General features: G+C 53.2%; 1 protein-coding gene across 1 annotated transcript; it reads right to left on the reverse strand.

Annotated features, from left to right (window-relative positions):
* Positions 1–1,633: 1,633 nt before the first annotated feature.
* LOC112992819 (zona pellucida sperm-binding protein 3-like) lies at positions 1,634–4,796 on the reverse strand. The gene is made up of 9 exons (XM_026116075.2): positions 4,335–4,796; positions 3,737–3,855; positions 3,536–3,639; positions 3,082–3,259; positions 2,884–3,004; positions 2,684–2,775; positions 2,464–2,609; positions 2,045–2,164; positions 1,634–1,813 (listed from the first exon to the last, which is right to left on the reverse strand). The coding sequence occupies exons 1-9, from the start codon at positions 4,740–4,742 to the stop codon at positions 1,680–1,682; spliced, it is 1,422 nt and encodes a 473-aa protein (XP_025971860.2). The 5' UTR covers positions 4,743–4,796; the 3' UTR covers positions 1,634–1,679.
* Between the last annotated feature and the right edge of the window lie 10,496 nt (positions 4,797–15,292).

Raw genomic sequence — 15,292 nt, forward strand, 5'->3', positions numbered from 1 at the left:
GCACAGTCATGATTGAGTGAGTCTATTCCCACTGCTGCGCTTACCCAGGAGAACAGGGTCCCACATTGCATGAAACCAGCTGATTTATTCACCTGATCCAATGTAAATTGAGATCTTTATACCAGCTAGCAAAAGACAAGGCTGGAGAGCCATAGGGTGAGGAACTTCTGGAACAGGTTGTACTGGAAGTGACAAATGCTCCCAGGCTATTTCTTCTCCTGGGGTGGACTGGCCCAGGGCTGCATAAGGCACACATCCCAGGGCAAGCAAGACACTTCTCAGAAGTATTCAAGTGACTCAAGCTCCCAAGATGTGCAAGCTCTCCTCATTTGGGTTGGAGACCCCAAGAGCCCCAGACCTGGTTCCGAGTTCCACCAGACAAGACAATGCCTTTAGCAAGCTAAGTCTAGACATCAGGATAAGCCCATGCTGTGTCAGAGAGAAAGCCACAGAGCAAGGGGAGAGATTTAACAATACATTAAGGCCCATCTTGTGCTTATTGACTCAGTTTAAGGTTAATAAGGACTGTGTCCTATGGCACAGTCCCTCCAGCATAGCAGAGACAAGTCCCCAGGGCTGCTGCAAGGAGAGGCAATAACCTAAGTCCTATTTCCAGACCCACCTATTCCAGAGGAGGACTGCAGCCTTGGCCTCTGCCACAGCAAGAGCCAAAGACAAAGATGAAGATTTAGCTCTTTGCCCTGCAGCCATCTTCAACAAGAGCTGTTTCCAGGAGGCAGACCAAGTAGCTTTCCTTCCTTAACTACAAAGTCATCTGCTCCACCTTTGCATCCAGCCATTGCTCTGTTCTCCATACAGCTAGAGCCATTATAAACCAGTAGTAACTGCAAGCAACACACATCTCCAGCCTCTGCCTATGTCCAGCACCACACCAACATCATTAAGTTCTCAGCAGAAGCCCAGCACCTGGATGGTCCCACTCAGGGCCTCAGAGATGCTGCTCTGCCCCAAAAAAGGCAGAGCCTCTGCACCAAGGCCACATCAATTCATACCATCAACAAGCCCCAGAGAGCTGCTATTGTGTCCCCCAGTATCATTTCTACTAAAGAAGAGGAAACAGGCCTTTTAAAGTTAAGTAATCCATTTAGTATCTGTTAGCAGCATGAGATCTTCCCTTGGTTACCTGAAAACAGGAGCCATATCTTGCCAGCATTTAGGACTGCAGCTTCATGCGAGGCTGACAAGGTACAAGGAGCCTCTGCAATAGAGCTGGGAAGCATCTCTGCTGGAAGTGTGGGAAGCTTTCCTGCAACAAGCACTGTGGTTTGGGAGATGCCTTCAGGTCAGAGCGCTGCACTGTAGCCCTAGCCTACAGGGCGGAAGGCTCCAGTAGCAACCTACCAGCCTGGCAAGTCAGCAGGTGGGCCCCAGCCTGCCTTAAGAGGAGGTGAGCTCTTCATATCCTTGGTCACACTGCTGGTCCAGCGGCTGCTTCATACAAGCTTGTGTCCATTCCCAAAAGGTGGTCAGACCAGGATGCGCTGGTCACGGGCTGCACTAGGAGATGGTTTCCCTGGAGGCTGGTGCCTGAACACAGCCCTTGATTCCCATCCCACCAGCAGCAGACCCAGTGTAAAGCCTGACTAGCATCCCTGCTCCCCACCCAGGACAGCACAGGCTCAGGGAAGACAAGTGTTACTGTTTATTCCAGGAGGAAGTTACAGTGACACTCCTGCAGGAGGGCAGCTGCATTTTTTGCACACCAGGAAGAGTCCAAGGGCAGTTAAGCTCAGCACAGTGGCTGCAGTGAGCATGACAACTTGGACCGGCATAGAAAGTCCTCCAGCAGCACCTAAGAGAGAGAAGATCCATTTACTAGGCATTTAATGGCTTTCCACCATCTGTCAGTGGCTGGACTCAGAGGCAGGCAGCTTTGGAAAGGAGCCCCCCAGACTGTCTTTTGGTGATTATACTGCAGTGTATGACTTTGTCTGGGAGTGAAATCATGAGGGATTCGGGACTGGATCATACTGGAGTCACCTTCAATGCAGTTTAAGGTATGTTCACACAGAAAAATCCATACCTTGTGGAGTCTTCCCTGCTGGCAAGAGACCTTCTGAGGAACTCCATAATCCCTGAGCTGGATCAAGGATTATTAGTGGTCCAACTGAGATTTCAGCCTCCAGTCTCTTAGAGGACCCATCTAAGAAGAAAGGGACATGAAAGGAGTTCTTCGGAGAAGTAACTCATGCTTAGTCTGCATTTCAAACTGACTCCCTCCCACAGGCAGGTCTTACAGAAGTATGGTCCCTGCAAAGTCAGGTCTACAGTAGTTTTAGAGATAAGGAGATACAGACAGTTCCTTGCCCACGGACATTAGAGAAGGAGCTCATTTTGTCCTTGAGATGAGATCTTCTCTAAAGATCTTTCAGCATTTTTGGTCATCCCAACCTGGAGAGTCACACAGCCTTTGGAGTCCAGTTCAGACATGCAGAGACATACCTTGTCCAGAAGGCGCATCTCTTCTCAAGCGCCTGCCTGGCCATCTGGCCAGAGGGTTAGTTCTCCTGGAGTATCCTCCATGTAAGTGGCAGTGGCCAGTCTCACAGCAGCTGCAGATGTCTCCAGTACCCTCCACTGGAGCCCAGCTGAAACAGAACCAGCTGTGAGACCTCTTCTTAAGCTGGTCTCTGCCCCCTCCCTGTGTACACCGGCTACTCACAGGCTGCTGGCTTTGTTGAAGAAACAGGCCTTGTTTAGTGGATTTGGGGGCTGGTCAACTGGGGAGACCTTCAGGTGGCAGGTGATATAGATCTGGAAGGGAAATTAAAACAGCATGCCCAGGATGAGTTACATTTGTTTACACAGAACAGCAACACTTTGGGAAGTGTGGGGGAGAGAAGGGTAGACACCCCATCTCACCAAGTTTCTGTCATCTCCTGCAAACTTGAATACATCAACCATGAACTGCAGTGTTTCCTGCCTTGGTCTTGGGGACACAAAGGCTGAAGTGGTCTCATCTGATCTCCCATCCACCAAGCACCTAGACAGGGGTCAGAAGTCAGCAACCTCCCAGTCAGCTACAGCAGTACCCCATGCAGGCAGCAGTCCATCCCTTACCCGTTGAGGTCAATCAAGGCATATCGGGGAGAGGAGTTCCTGTCTGGAGTCAAGGTAGCAACACAGTCATCTACAAAGAGTCTCAGAGGGACATGGTTCCCAGAGCTGACGTCGGCTTGGAAATGCAGGCTCTCCCCCAGCTGGAATCCGTTGGAGAGTCTTTCCGCACTCCAGTCATCTGGAAGGCAGTTTCAAGGCTACAGGTTGCTTTCGAAAAGCTATTGCCCTCCTGTGTTCAGGCATCACCATGGCAAGCAAGGGGTGCCTTGCCACAGACAATTCCCCCATGGCACACAAGAGACTTCTTAATCAAGCAGCAAATTTGCATGTCACACTTCCATAACAGCTAGTTTCAGCCCAGAAGGTAATTCTGATTGGGCCCTCAGTATTTGTGGCCAAGAGCAGACAGGACTGCTGATCAGAGGGAAGTAGGGATTTCAGGTGTTGCACCTACCGTTCATGAGGCGCAAGGAGAACACCAGCTTCTCCTCTGCTGACAGGGTGGAGTGGAATGGAGCCCACGTGGGCCTGATGGCATTGCTGCTCACATTATTCCTCCTGAGTAAAGAGATACACATTGAGAAGAATGTCAGTCATCTGTGACAGCCACCATCATCCTAGGTCCACAGGAGGAGAGAGAGCCTTATCTACTCACCTGGGATAATGGCACTCAATGGGAACCACAGCAGGGTTGGTTCTTATGATGACCAGGTTGCCAGTAGGAGTAGGTTTGTAGAACAAACTTGTTTTGTAGATCAAGGAATCTGGAGTCATCTGGAAGGAACACATGGGAGAACTGATAAGTTAGTGAAACAAGTCTGTCAGCCGCAGAAGCTGAGCACTTTCAGATACCTAACACTGACTGTTCTAGGACACCTAGGTCCATCAGCCACAGATACAGCATCTATCTTCCACATTTCCAAAACCAGTTCCTGTAGGACACCATGAAGCTTTCTATTAGCATGCCAGCAGAGGGGAATGAGGGAGATGACCCCATAGGCTGCATGAGTGGCCAGTCACCAGGACTCTCACACCAGCAAATACCTACATCAGGTATGCAAGGACTATAAGATTGTAGGTCTGCAAGCATCCTCTTCCCAGTGGACTTCAGCGCACTAGATCAGCCAGCCCTTGCCCTCTCCTGAGGAGAGGGGTATCAGCACATTCTCAGAGACCCCCTTTCCACGCTTTTCCAGCACCAGCAATAATCACTTCAGAGAAGCACCAGACCCTTCCTCACCAGCCCACCTCACCTGCAGGATGCTGCCGCACTCGTGGAGCCCAGCTGCAAAGGTCACCGTGTTGTCCGCAGCACTCAGGGCTGCAGGCTGGCAGGCAGCTGGGCCCAGGGTCAGGTCTGCAGTCCTCACCAGGCGCCCCGTGCCAAAGAGGTCCCTGTGCACCGTGACCACCATCTGAGCCTCCTGGCACTGCACGGCCACAGGGTGCAGCGGGGAGGCAGCCTGGAGCTGGGAGATGTCCACCCAAGCCCAGGGGGAGGGCTGGGAGAAGGAAGGCACTTGAGGCTGTCTCCAAGAAGAGTCCCCTCTTACTCTCAAAAACCCTGAATCCCTCTGAGAGAAATCCCAGGGACTGTAAGACACTGCTTTAGCAAGCACCCAGCACAAAAGAGCAATCCCCAGGCTGCCTCCAGACCCCATCTTGACCTCAGCAAACCCAGCATACAGGAGAGCTGCTGCTCAGCAGCCTTTATACCTGCACTGCCAGCACCCCAGCCTAGCTCAGAACTAGCACACCTGGGGGCTGCAGCCTCGCCCGCCTGCAGCCCTGCCCAGCCCTTGGAGCAGCTGGGAACAGCCCAGGGCAGTGGGGCCCAGCTGGGACTATCCCTCCCTCTTCAGGCAGGCAGGGTGCTTACCCTGACCCAGCACCTCAGACTTGCCCCTGAGCAATTCAGCCTGTCCCCTGTCGTTTTGTCTTGCTTGTTTGGGGTGGCATCAGCTTGCTCCCTCTGCTCCTCCTTCCTGGCAGCAGCAGCAGAGCAAAAATCCGTGCCTGGTCACACCATTAGTCTTGCTAATAGGATGGAGGGAGAAGCACCATAAACCACACTGGCAGCAGCAGCCACTGCCGTGGTGGCTCAGGGACACAAAGGAAGGTCACCACTGGTGGGAGAGCAGACACAAGGCCCTGCTGCATCCAGGGGTCCCAGCCCTGGCGAAGGCACTGGGGAGCACGCTGCATCCTCCTCCAGGCAGAGAGCGCTGCTTCCACGTGCCGTGGGTCTCTCTGACTTCCCGAATGCTGCCCTTGCCACCCACATCTCAAGAGGGCCATATCCATCCCCAGTGCCCAGTGGGCCTGTGCCAAGAGAGGAGGCAGGGCCAGCAGGCATCCAAGCTGTCCTCCAGCTATGCCAGCCCTCGAGAGACCCTCTCCCTGTGTACCCAAATCCCAGCTGGCCACAGACCCTCTGCTCCTGTCCCTTGTGTCTATGCCCATGCCCCTCTACCTAGCTGAGGTGAGATAGGCCAGTTTTGGCCACCAGCATCCCAAGGGGTCAGCCAGGCTCCCTCAAGCGCTATCACCCGGGAGCTCCTCTGCAGTGACCAGCAAGGTGCCTGCAATGTGCCGGCCATCACAGGAGTCCCTTTTGCCAGATGTCCACCCCAGGGACCCTTGACGTCCCCCTGTGCCAGAGAGGCAGGAAAAAGATCTGTCACAGCCATAAAGGAGAAGAGCTATATGGAGAGCGTTGCCCTAGTGGAAAAGGCCATGCTCTCAGCTCCAAATGAGGGCAACCCATTTGCTGAGGTGAGAGCACTGGGACACAGCAAGTGGGTTTTGCTGGTTATCGATCACAAGTCACTAATGCACCCAGAGGAGCTCCTGAGTAACCCAACCCCCATGCACTCATGCACATCACCCCGGGAAGGACCAGCAGCATTTTGGCACAATGGCTGGGCTAGGAAGCACCACCGGCCTCCTGCACGCCAGCAGTGTCAGAGATCCCCAAAAGCCCAGGCCATTAGGCACCAGCAGTTTCATGTTATAAGGTGGCAGATTCAAAAATGGAGAGGACTCTTTCATAACTCTCTTTTAACTGCAGAAGCCACCTGGGCTCCCAGCCTGTACGTCTTGGCAATCTGTCCGTATTCGATTTCATGGGTATCTGCTCTGGGTAATCGTATCTCGAGTAATGAAGGCATCATAACCAGCTTATTTGCATAGCAGGCAGAGGTACCAAAGCTGATCTTCTCATAATAGCTTCTGATAAGTGAATGGCAGGCATAATCAAGAGATTAATTGGCCCTCATGTGTTAATTATGCTAATTGCTACAGCTGTTTGTGTATACAGTGCGATGACTAATGGTGCTACATCCCTGAGTTGGATAAAGAGGTTGGAGGTCATGCAAAGCTATTTTCTGGAGTGGCAGAGAACCGGTGAGCAGCTTTCCTTCGACACAAGGAGCGATCGTTGCCCTGACCCTGCGTGGCCCCCGGATTAGGTGAAGGCTGGCTGCCCACACACGCTCTTTGCTGGTACAGCTGAACAAGCCATGGAAGGCTTAATTAACCTGAGTGGTTGTATCAGGAGGTGCATTTCTAAAGGTGCCTTACACGTGTGCCCAGGAAAATGGGCTTTACCAGCTGAAGCATCTTCCTCCCGGTCTGCTAGTATCTGTGCTGCGATGCAGGTTGGGGGTAGTTCAAGCAGCACATGGTTTGCTCATAGGAGAGCCCACGATTATGAGCCAGAGAAGCAGGGCCAGTAAGGGTGTGAGTGGCTCCCGGGAGCAGGGAAGATGCTCAGCATCCTGCAGGCCTGGATGGCTGATGTGAGACACTGCCAGCAACTGCTGCGCAGGGATGGGACCTCCGCGGTCACCAGGGATGCTCGCTCGGGAAGGAGGATCCCACGCATGAGGCTGCCTGGGCAGCAGCACCAATCAGGCAGATGAAGGGGAGCCAGTGAACTGGGCACTGTTGCAACTACTTCCAGGTCCCTTTAGCTTGTACACACATGTGCGTTGACTCCTCACAGCTCACCAGTCCAGGAGAAGGCTTGCCAAGAGGGATATAACTTTTTTCCCAATAACCCAATGTGCCAGACAGCTCAAACTGTGGTTCCCCTTAAGAAAGCATCCCTCCTTCCCTCTTCTGTAGTCCAGGAAGTGCAGAAATCACCTGGCTCTGCAGCAGGAGGGCTCTGGGGCCGCATTAGGGCTCTCTGGAGACAACCTCAATTACCAGGATGAATCTGAATGACTCCAGACTGGCTTGCTGAGCCATACAGCACTTGGGCTTCCAGCAGAAGCAGGGCCCTCCCTGTGCGTAGGGAGGGGGCCAAATGGAGATCAAAGCCATCACCAGTGAGTCTTCTTGCTCCATCTCAGAGCGAGGGGTCCCAAAGTGCAACCCCACATAATCACTGTCCAGCCTATGAGCTCCCCTGAAGTGCCCATCAGCCCAGTGCTTTCTGCCCACATCCTTCACCTCCGCCAGCCGCTGGCTCCATGGAGCACCTCAGCTTCGTCTCAGGTGAATGCAGATTGCGTCGAGAAGCTCTTATAGAAAGGAAACAGGGAAGAAAAACAAGGTGTGAAGAGCGTGTGTCTGCCTGGAGGTGTTGCTGAGTGCAGGAGGACCTTACTCCGCAGCACCCCCCGCAGATACAGGAGGTGGTGGGAGCACATCCAAGGCCCCAGTGGGCCCCTCCTGGCCTGGCTGGCCTGCGCACTAGGCGTTGGCTGTGGTCTCGTCTAAGTGTGAATGAACACACACACATGCACGCACACACACACTCACACATGCCAACCTTCTCCGCTTAGATCTCCATGGCCTGGACTTGTCCCTGATAATTGTATGAGTGATGAATAAATGATACAACAAGAAAAACCTTTCCAGATGGTGGGAAATATGTAAACCTAGGTCATCCCTTGTGCTAGATTAGTGTCTTTTGCCCCACAGCGTAGAGCCCAAGGCGGTGTGCCCTGTATCTCAGGCTAATACAGCTTTAAGCCTCTGCCTTTCTAAAGAGATGTGTATAGGGAGCCCCGCGCCCTGGGAGGGGAGGCAGAGCCCTGTCCAGCTTTCTCGCTTGTTTTTCAAGATACCGGCACCAAATCTGGCAGCCCCAGGGACCCACAGCTTGAACTGCGACATCCGATCACCCAGACCAGAGCCCAGGAAACCCAGTTCCCAGCCTGGCTGCTGCAGACCTGTGCCCAGGGCCAACGCATCAAGTCCTAAGGGGAGACAGGGAGGCTGCTCTAGAGGAAATAACCATGTTTCTCCTCAAAGGAAAAAGAGCAAAGAGCTCTGATGAGGTCAAAAAAGCTGGTGTTGCAAGCCCATCGCCAATCCTTAGGGATGCAGGTCTGGAATTTTCCACTCTTCTGCTCTGCACACCTAATAAAGATATACATGCACATATAGAGAGAGGGAGAGATTATGTGAGTTATCAGTTTTGGCACAGCCCTTAGCATCGCCCAGATGATGGACGTTTCAACCCCACCTCACGCGTTTCATCTGCTCCAGCTAGACACTGGCAGGTCAAAGCACTGTGAGCAGGACAGTGTGAAAATGAATTCAGGTGTCTGGGATGAAATGAGGATGGAAGATTCATGGGCCTTAAATGTTGCTGTTTCCTGCTGGTGTGGAAAAGGCTGAATCTGTTGGGTGGAGAGCAGCTTTTATTCTCATTTGGGTGCATTAGCAACTTGTGATCGATAGGCAGCAAAAAAAACCCATCCACCATCTCCCAGCTGTCTCGCTGCAGCATCCATCACTGTAATCTGTGTTTAATGGCTCTGAAGGAATAGCCCTTTCAATCTGCGAAGTCCTCTGACCATACATTTCCTCTGGTAATGAAGGACACTGGGGGACATCACCCGTCTCTTTCCCAGCTGTGATCTGTCTTTGCCTGGGCTAGCAGCAGCTCAGTTCCTCTGGTTTTCCCCTTGGGATGGGTCTCATCAGACTCCCCTGAAACTCCTTCGATCCCTTAATTTTTATACGCTATTTCTCCACCTGGTTGAACAGTGCCTAAAACATTGGAGAGCGAACAGTTGTCCTCTGCAGGAGCGAGCCGACCTTGTGGGAGACTGGGCAGAGAGGTGACCTTCAGAGTGGGAGGAAAGGTGCACCCCACACACAGCTCCCGCTCCGGCACTGTGCGGCGCTCCGGAGAAAGCCGAGGGGCTCCAACATCTGCCTTTTTCCCAGAGGCTGGAGAGTCATTTCTCTGCTGTGCATGGGAGAGAACTGCACTGTCTGCACTTCTTCCAAGCTCATCTCGATGTCTCATCTGAAGGGATCTGTTTATCTGCCAGGGTGCTTTTTCACTGGAGTGTTAAATATTTTATTAATAGGGGAATTGCACAGTTAACTGGCAATGTTTAAGCAACTTCTACTTACCTCAGACAGCACATGCTTGTCCAAGGATCATTAAGCAAGAACAACATAACTTCCCCATTCCCCTCCTGCCCAGCAAAATGATGATATCACCAGGTCTCCAACATGCTCGCTCAGGTGCAGCTTGCAAAAGCATCCGCAAGGGATTTGTCTCACCTGGCTTGAGTAATGATCGTAAAAATGGCATTGAAATACCATCTGAGCAAGCACTCTGGGAGCCTCCCTCATCCCACCCGACAGTTCAGACGTACTCCTAAAGGGAAATGGACCCGTCTCGCCAAACGGAAAAATAGGGGGATTTACTTGGAGTTTGAAACTCGTAGTGCTCATTAATCTTCCTGGCCGGAGACCACTTCTAAATGACAGCTAGGGACTTTTAAAAAATATCACTGTTTCACTTCAAATAGCCCTTCCATGACCTCTGAGTCACTGAGATAAATAGGCCCTCTGCTTTTTTTTCCTGATTCAGATCACTTATAGCTGCTGATTGATAAATCGCTAAAGTTGTCCATGACAAATCGCACGGGGTAGCCAAGGCTATAATTAAAACGTCTCTAAATTCCTTGGTTATCTTGGACACGTTGGGACCAGATGCACTGCCGTTGTAGAGAATAACATGCTTGGGACTCTGTCCAGAAAAATGGGTCTCAGGAGAGAGAAACTGGCTCTAAAACATGCCAGATCCACTTCAAATTCTGGGTGGATTGACAGGATAGTAGCTGAAGTGGCCAGTTTTGTTTCTTCCTTAAGGTTTCTGGGAGTTTCACTAATAAGTAGTCTTAAAGGTAATAAATACTCTTTTACAGCTTTTACTTCATCAGGGCTGGCCATCGGCAACCTCCGACATGGGAAACCTGTAAGCCACGAGCAAGACATCCAACCTACAACAGTCACGTTCGTTAGGAGGCCTTACCAATTAGTAAAAGAGGCACACTGCGAAACTTTGCCCGCGTGCACCCTCACGCAGCCCTGGCCCCCACGGACACAGCACACACGTCTTTGCACAGGTCAGAGGCGCAAGGGTGGCAGAGGAACACTGGTTTCTCCAAGGAGAGGAAATTCATTTCCAGAGCAGATCTAGCAAGGAGCCGGGTGAATACTCGAGCCTCCATTCCAGCTGCTTCAGAAAACAAGAAAGGAAATAAAATAAAGATTAGTCATATGGAACAAACACCCTCCAAAAGGAAAAGGTCATTTCAGAGGGAACGAAATGCCCTGTTTGACTGAAGAACGGAGGGTTGCGTTTGGGGTATTCGCAGCTGCCAGGTAACAAGCACCTCCAGTGACTCCCTGGGTTTTAGACTGATTTGTTTAAATATTTTCTAGCTGCTATTTCCCAGAAAAAGCTGCAAGCGCAGGTGGAAAGTAATAAAAAACTTGGCTTACCTCTCCCTAATATCAACTCTACACCAGGATCACACCCCTGGCTTTGGGGAGCTGCTCCTTGGCTTTATCAGCTAAGTGGAAGGAAGAGCCAGCCTGAAGCTGTTTCAGGGCTCTGCTTTCCCCGGGAAAGTTCAATGTTACATTTGCAGTGGCCTAGAAATTAAAAGCAGCTCCGCCTGTTTACTGCAAGCTTTCCAGCTAAATTTGAGTCTGGTTTAAGAGAAACCTGGCAATTTTCAGTCTAGTAATTGGGTATTTGGCGGGGGGCAGAGGGATCTGAGGCAGAACTGGAAATGTAGGAGGCTGATCCTGCTCAACCCGAAGGTCAAGGCAAATCTCCCCATGGAAAGAGGCCATCTAGAAGACAGTGCTTATTGCAAATCCTTGGTTTTGCAAATCCACTTGCATTAGGACAAGTGCGTATCTTTTCAAACGTCCCCTTTCCTCTCTATGCAGGGGCTCACTGGGGAAATTCACCCACCGCTCGCAAGCCCAGTCCTAGAGCTCAGACCCCAATGAGAAAACGCTCTGCAAAGCCAGGAGCCGGTTGGCGACTCTATTCGGAGCCCGTGACAGCCCTGGCAGCAGCGTGCGCGTGGACACGTGCTGCAGGAGACTTTTGGAAATGTAGTTCTGCAGCAGGGAGCAGATCTCATGGAGCCGCGTAGGAAGCTTCCCTCCGTCTCGCAGCACCAACGCCACCGCGCACCACGCAGGCATCGCCTGCCCCATCCCATTAACCCACATCCGCCCGGCCGCGGTCCAGCCTGCACGGTCCTCAGGGACGGCGGCGGCAGGGGAAGGCGGTAATGAGGAGCAGCGTCTTGATTTTCATCCTCCTCTGTAATTAGGTCAATAGGAGAAGCTGGCGCCCTGTATTTATTATTGATGGAGAGAATGAAGCCGCTATTGATCAGATCTGGGGAGAGACTCGCCCTGGTGCTTTCTGCAATAACCTGCCAAATTAGATTTTTGTTTTTAAGCAGCAAGGGTGTTTGGATAAACTCGTGGCCTCTCCTGCCCCTGGAGAGGGATAAGTCGGAGGAGGAAGAGCAAATTCGAATGCACTCCAGCAGCTGAGCTGCTGCCAGCTTTCATGCCTGGGTCCAGCTCGCTCTCCGTTCCCAAATAGCTCTCGCTGCTCCCTGGCAGCCTGGGAAGGGGCTGGCCTTGCCCGCAGGCAGAGATGAGCTGGAGCAGGAGAGCAGAGCTCATCTGCTGCTGTCATTGCGCTCTGCACCAGCCCTGTGATGTGCCATCGGCTGTGGTCAAACCCAGGTCGCTACATCCATCCACGTTAAAAGCCACTTTCCAGGCTGCCAGACTCTCCGTATCCGGCACTGGGAGAGGAGGAAGGCGGCAGTTTGCTGGGTAATGGAAAAACCCTGCCAATACAGCACAGCACAGCACGATGTCCTCAGCATCGCACCTGGGTGACAAGCCTGGGCACCCACAGAGCAGCGTGTTGGGTTTGGCAAGGAACCCTTGAAGAAGAACCCAGCTCATGTCCTCACCCTCCATGACCAGCCCTGAGATATCCCTCTACACAGCACAGCTCTCGCTGGGGTCTCACTGCTCGGATGTAACCGCCTCCCTGCCTCCTTCCATCCCTCCCTCCTGACTCCAGCGGTGCCAGGAGCACCGGGAACCTGCATCCTCCACCAGGTCCTCCCTGGAAAGTTCAGCAGAGCTTTCGGTGCCTCCCTCTCTCGCAGGGGTCCGAAAAAAGGGCAGACATCCACAAAAGCAAACTGACAGCTGAAAAGCAGCAGCCAGCAGCCGAGGAATAGGTCAGGTCTTGTTTTATGCAGTCGAACTCTCTTCCCACAGAGGAGATGGTGCTCTAAATGCCACTTGTAACCAATGGAGACAGTCACTCCACATCTTAATTACTAGCCTGGCTTTTTGCCTCCTCGTCACACCCCAGATGCAGGACGACCTTGGGAATGATTTCTCTGCTTCACTTTGCTTAAAGCATGTCTCGCTCGGCCGGGTCGCTGGAAACAGCTTCTTGCAGCAGACACGGACACCCTGCACGGGCCGGGCTGCAGCGCCCCGGAGCCCGCGCCGGGCACGTGGCCTGAGCAAGGGCTTCGGAGCCACCGCCGGGGCGGCAGCCCTGCCGGCGCACGCGCAGTCAGGAGCCCTTGTATGAAGCCAGGGTTTGCCTGCAAGGAACCGCACGGGCTGCCAAGGCCGGAAGGAAAATAAAACAGGATTTATTTAAAATTTCTTCCCTCCCCCGGAGAAACAACTTGATTTTTGCCAGAAATCTGCCTCTAGGATTTACATGTTTCCAATGATGTTTTTGGGTGTTTGTGAGAAAATCCTTGAATGTGCACAAAGAAACTCACCCAAAGCATCTACCTTTTCACCGCGCAAGGCGACGGTCCCAGTGAGGCAGTCACCATCCGGAGGAACGATTCCCACATCTTATCTCGCTTCCCTCTTTACCTAATTGCAGGTAATGGCCCGTGGACAGGGCCATCGCTTAGGCTGCGTGAGATGCACAGCCGCATCTGGCGGGGGGAGACGGCAGCTGTGTAACGCGGCGTGGGACAAGGGACGGGAAGGCAATGGGAAGGGTGCAAGGACGTAGCGGACAGGCGCACCACGCGTGCCTAACCCCAGTGGAAATTGCTGGGGGACTTTTAAAGACCATGAAAGTCTTCAACTTAATTTAATTTAGGATTGCAGGACAGTCGTGCAGAGACCCTCGGGGAAGCCAAGCAGGGCTGGTTTTTGCCTCACATAATTGAAACCTGGGGGCAGCTGGAAATCCTTCCTCGCCACCACCCGCAGCAAAGACGTCTCCCGTGCTGCCCTGCAGCTCCCTCCTCCCGCTGTCCCCTAGGACCCCACCTCCGGGAGCTGGGGACAGTTAATGGCTTTAATCCCCCAGCCCAGCCCAGCGTCCGGGTGGTAAATTATATTAATGGCACCTCGTGGCACCTCGTTAAAAATTGCACCAAGGCTTAATTCAGGCCGTATATCAAGGCCCGTAAATGAAATAACCATCCATCGCCTCTCTAATACGAGTTTGATACCAACACGCTTTAACTTGTCTCACTTTTAGAAATATTTTTCTATTAAAATGCAGAGCCTGGCTTGGCGCCCAGGAAGGACAGCTAAAAATAAGACTCAGCTGGCCGCAATGTCGGCGGGTGATGCAGGATGGCCGCTTCTCCCCGGTGCCAGCCCCGCAGCCCCCTCCGCTCCCCTGCTAGTGAGCCGACAGGGCTGCCAAGCTGCAGGCCGGCGCGGGGGGACACTGTTAGCCCCCTCAGGGGATGGAGCCGGGCAAAGGGAGCCTCCCGGCTCTTCCCAGGGCAGCCCTGCAGCCGGCAGGGAGCCAGGAGAGCTGCAGGAACCAGCTGGGTCTACCTGCCCCAAAAGCTCCAGCAGGCATGACAAATGCAATGTCCCTCCAGGAATTTGTTCTTTCTTCTGCTGTTGCCATCATTAAAATAAAGAGGAGTTAGCGGGGCAGGTCCCTCGCTCGCCCGCCCGGCTGAGCGGTTTCCCCGCGCACGGGCCGCGGGGTGATGGATGAGGCTGTCACGGCGCGAGGTGCGGAGGCAGCAGCAGGGCCGGGAGGAGAGTGATGGGGAGGGAGCTGGGGCTTCTGGAAGGGACTGGCGGACACCTGGCCCTTCACGCTGCTGGCCCATAACGAGTGTCTCCTGTCCGGGTCCCGTGGGGGTGTCTCTGTCCCCCCCCAGGTCCCACTTGAAGCCTCAAGCGAGGGGTCACACCACCGCCATGAGCTCCGGCACGGCCGGCACCTGGGCAGTCCCCTGTGCTACCATACCCCACCCAGAGCCGAAGCTCCCTCTGCCGTTCCTCAACACCCCCTGGGGCAGGCAGATCCCATTTCTCGGGTCCTGAGCTCCATATGGATAATTTTCCATCTCCTTCCCTTGCCCTCAAACCGATGTCGAAGGCCACACTCTGGGCATCCCTGTCCCTCGCCAGCATGTTTTCGAAGTGAGAGCTAAGAGAGATGAACCATGAGGGTGGCTTGGGGTCTGCACATCCAGCCAGAGCCACCAGAGCCAAAGCTTCCCACCTGCATCAGGGACACAAGAGCACGTAGTCTTCACCCAGCTGAGGTCCATAAGGCAAGTGTATGTAGTAATTTGGGGCTCCCTGGAAAGACCATCACCCCGGCGAACACGACCCAGGTCTGGCAAGAGCACAGAAGCTCTCAGGCCATGTATGTCCAGGAGCATGGTCCACTCAAATACACCTCTGCACATCTGCATTTTACAGCTCTGGGAATTTAGACATCTAAATTAATTCTGGCAAAGCTGAATAGCCTTTCCTGCTGACTGTCTTTCAGCTTGCCAACCTGGGGATAGATTAATTAAGCTTGTCTCACCCCTTTTCTACAGGCTGCTGTGCCACCTGATGTGTGGTCGGACCGGGGGCACATCCCAGCCCAGGG

The sequence above is a fragment of the Dromaius novaehollandiae genome, chromosome 10, assembly GCF_036370855.1.
Source record: "Dromaius novaehollandiae isolate bDroNov1 chromosome 10, bDroNov1.hap1, whole genome shotgun sequence".
NCBI classification, from domain to species: domain Eukaryota; kingdom Metazoa; phylum Chordata; class Aves; order Casuariiformes; family Dromaiidae; genus Dromaius; species Dromaius novaehollandiae.

What these genes read in the sequence shown, in the direction of transcription:
- LOC112992819 (XM_026116075.2), bottom strand. Translation starts at nt 4,742, where the DNA reads ATGGGGTCTGGAGGCAGCCTGGGGATTGCTCTTTTGTGCTGGGTGCTT. An exon ending in ATTGAGTGCCATTATCCCAG is followed by an intron (nt 3,640 to 3,736) that starts GTGAGTAGATAA and finishes CTCTTTACTCAG; the next exon opens with GAGGAATAATGTGAGCAGCA. An exon ending in CTCCTTGCGCCTCATGAACG is followed by an intron (nt 3,260 to 3,535) that starts GTAGGTGCAACA and finishes ACTGCCTTCCAG; the next exon opens with ATGACTGGAGTGCGGAAAGA.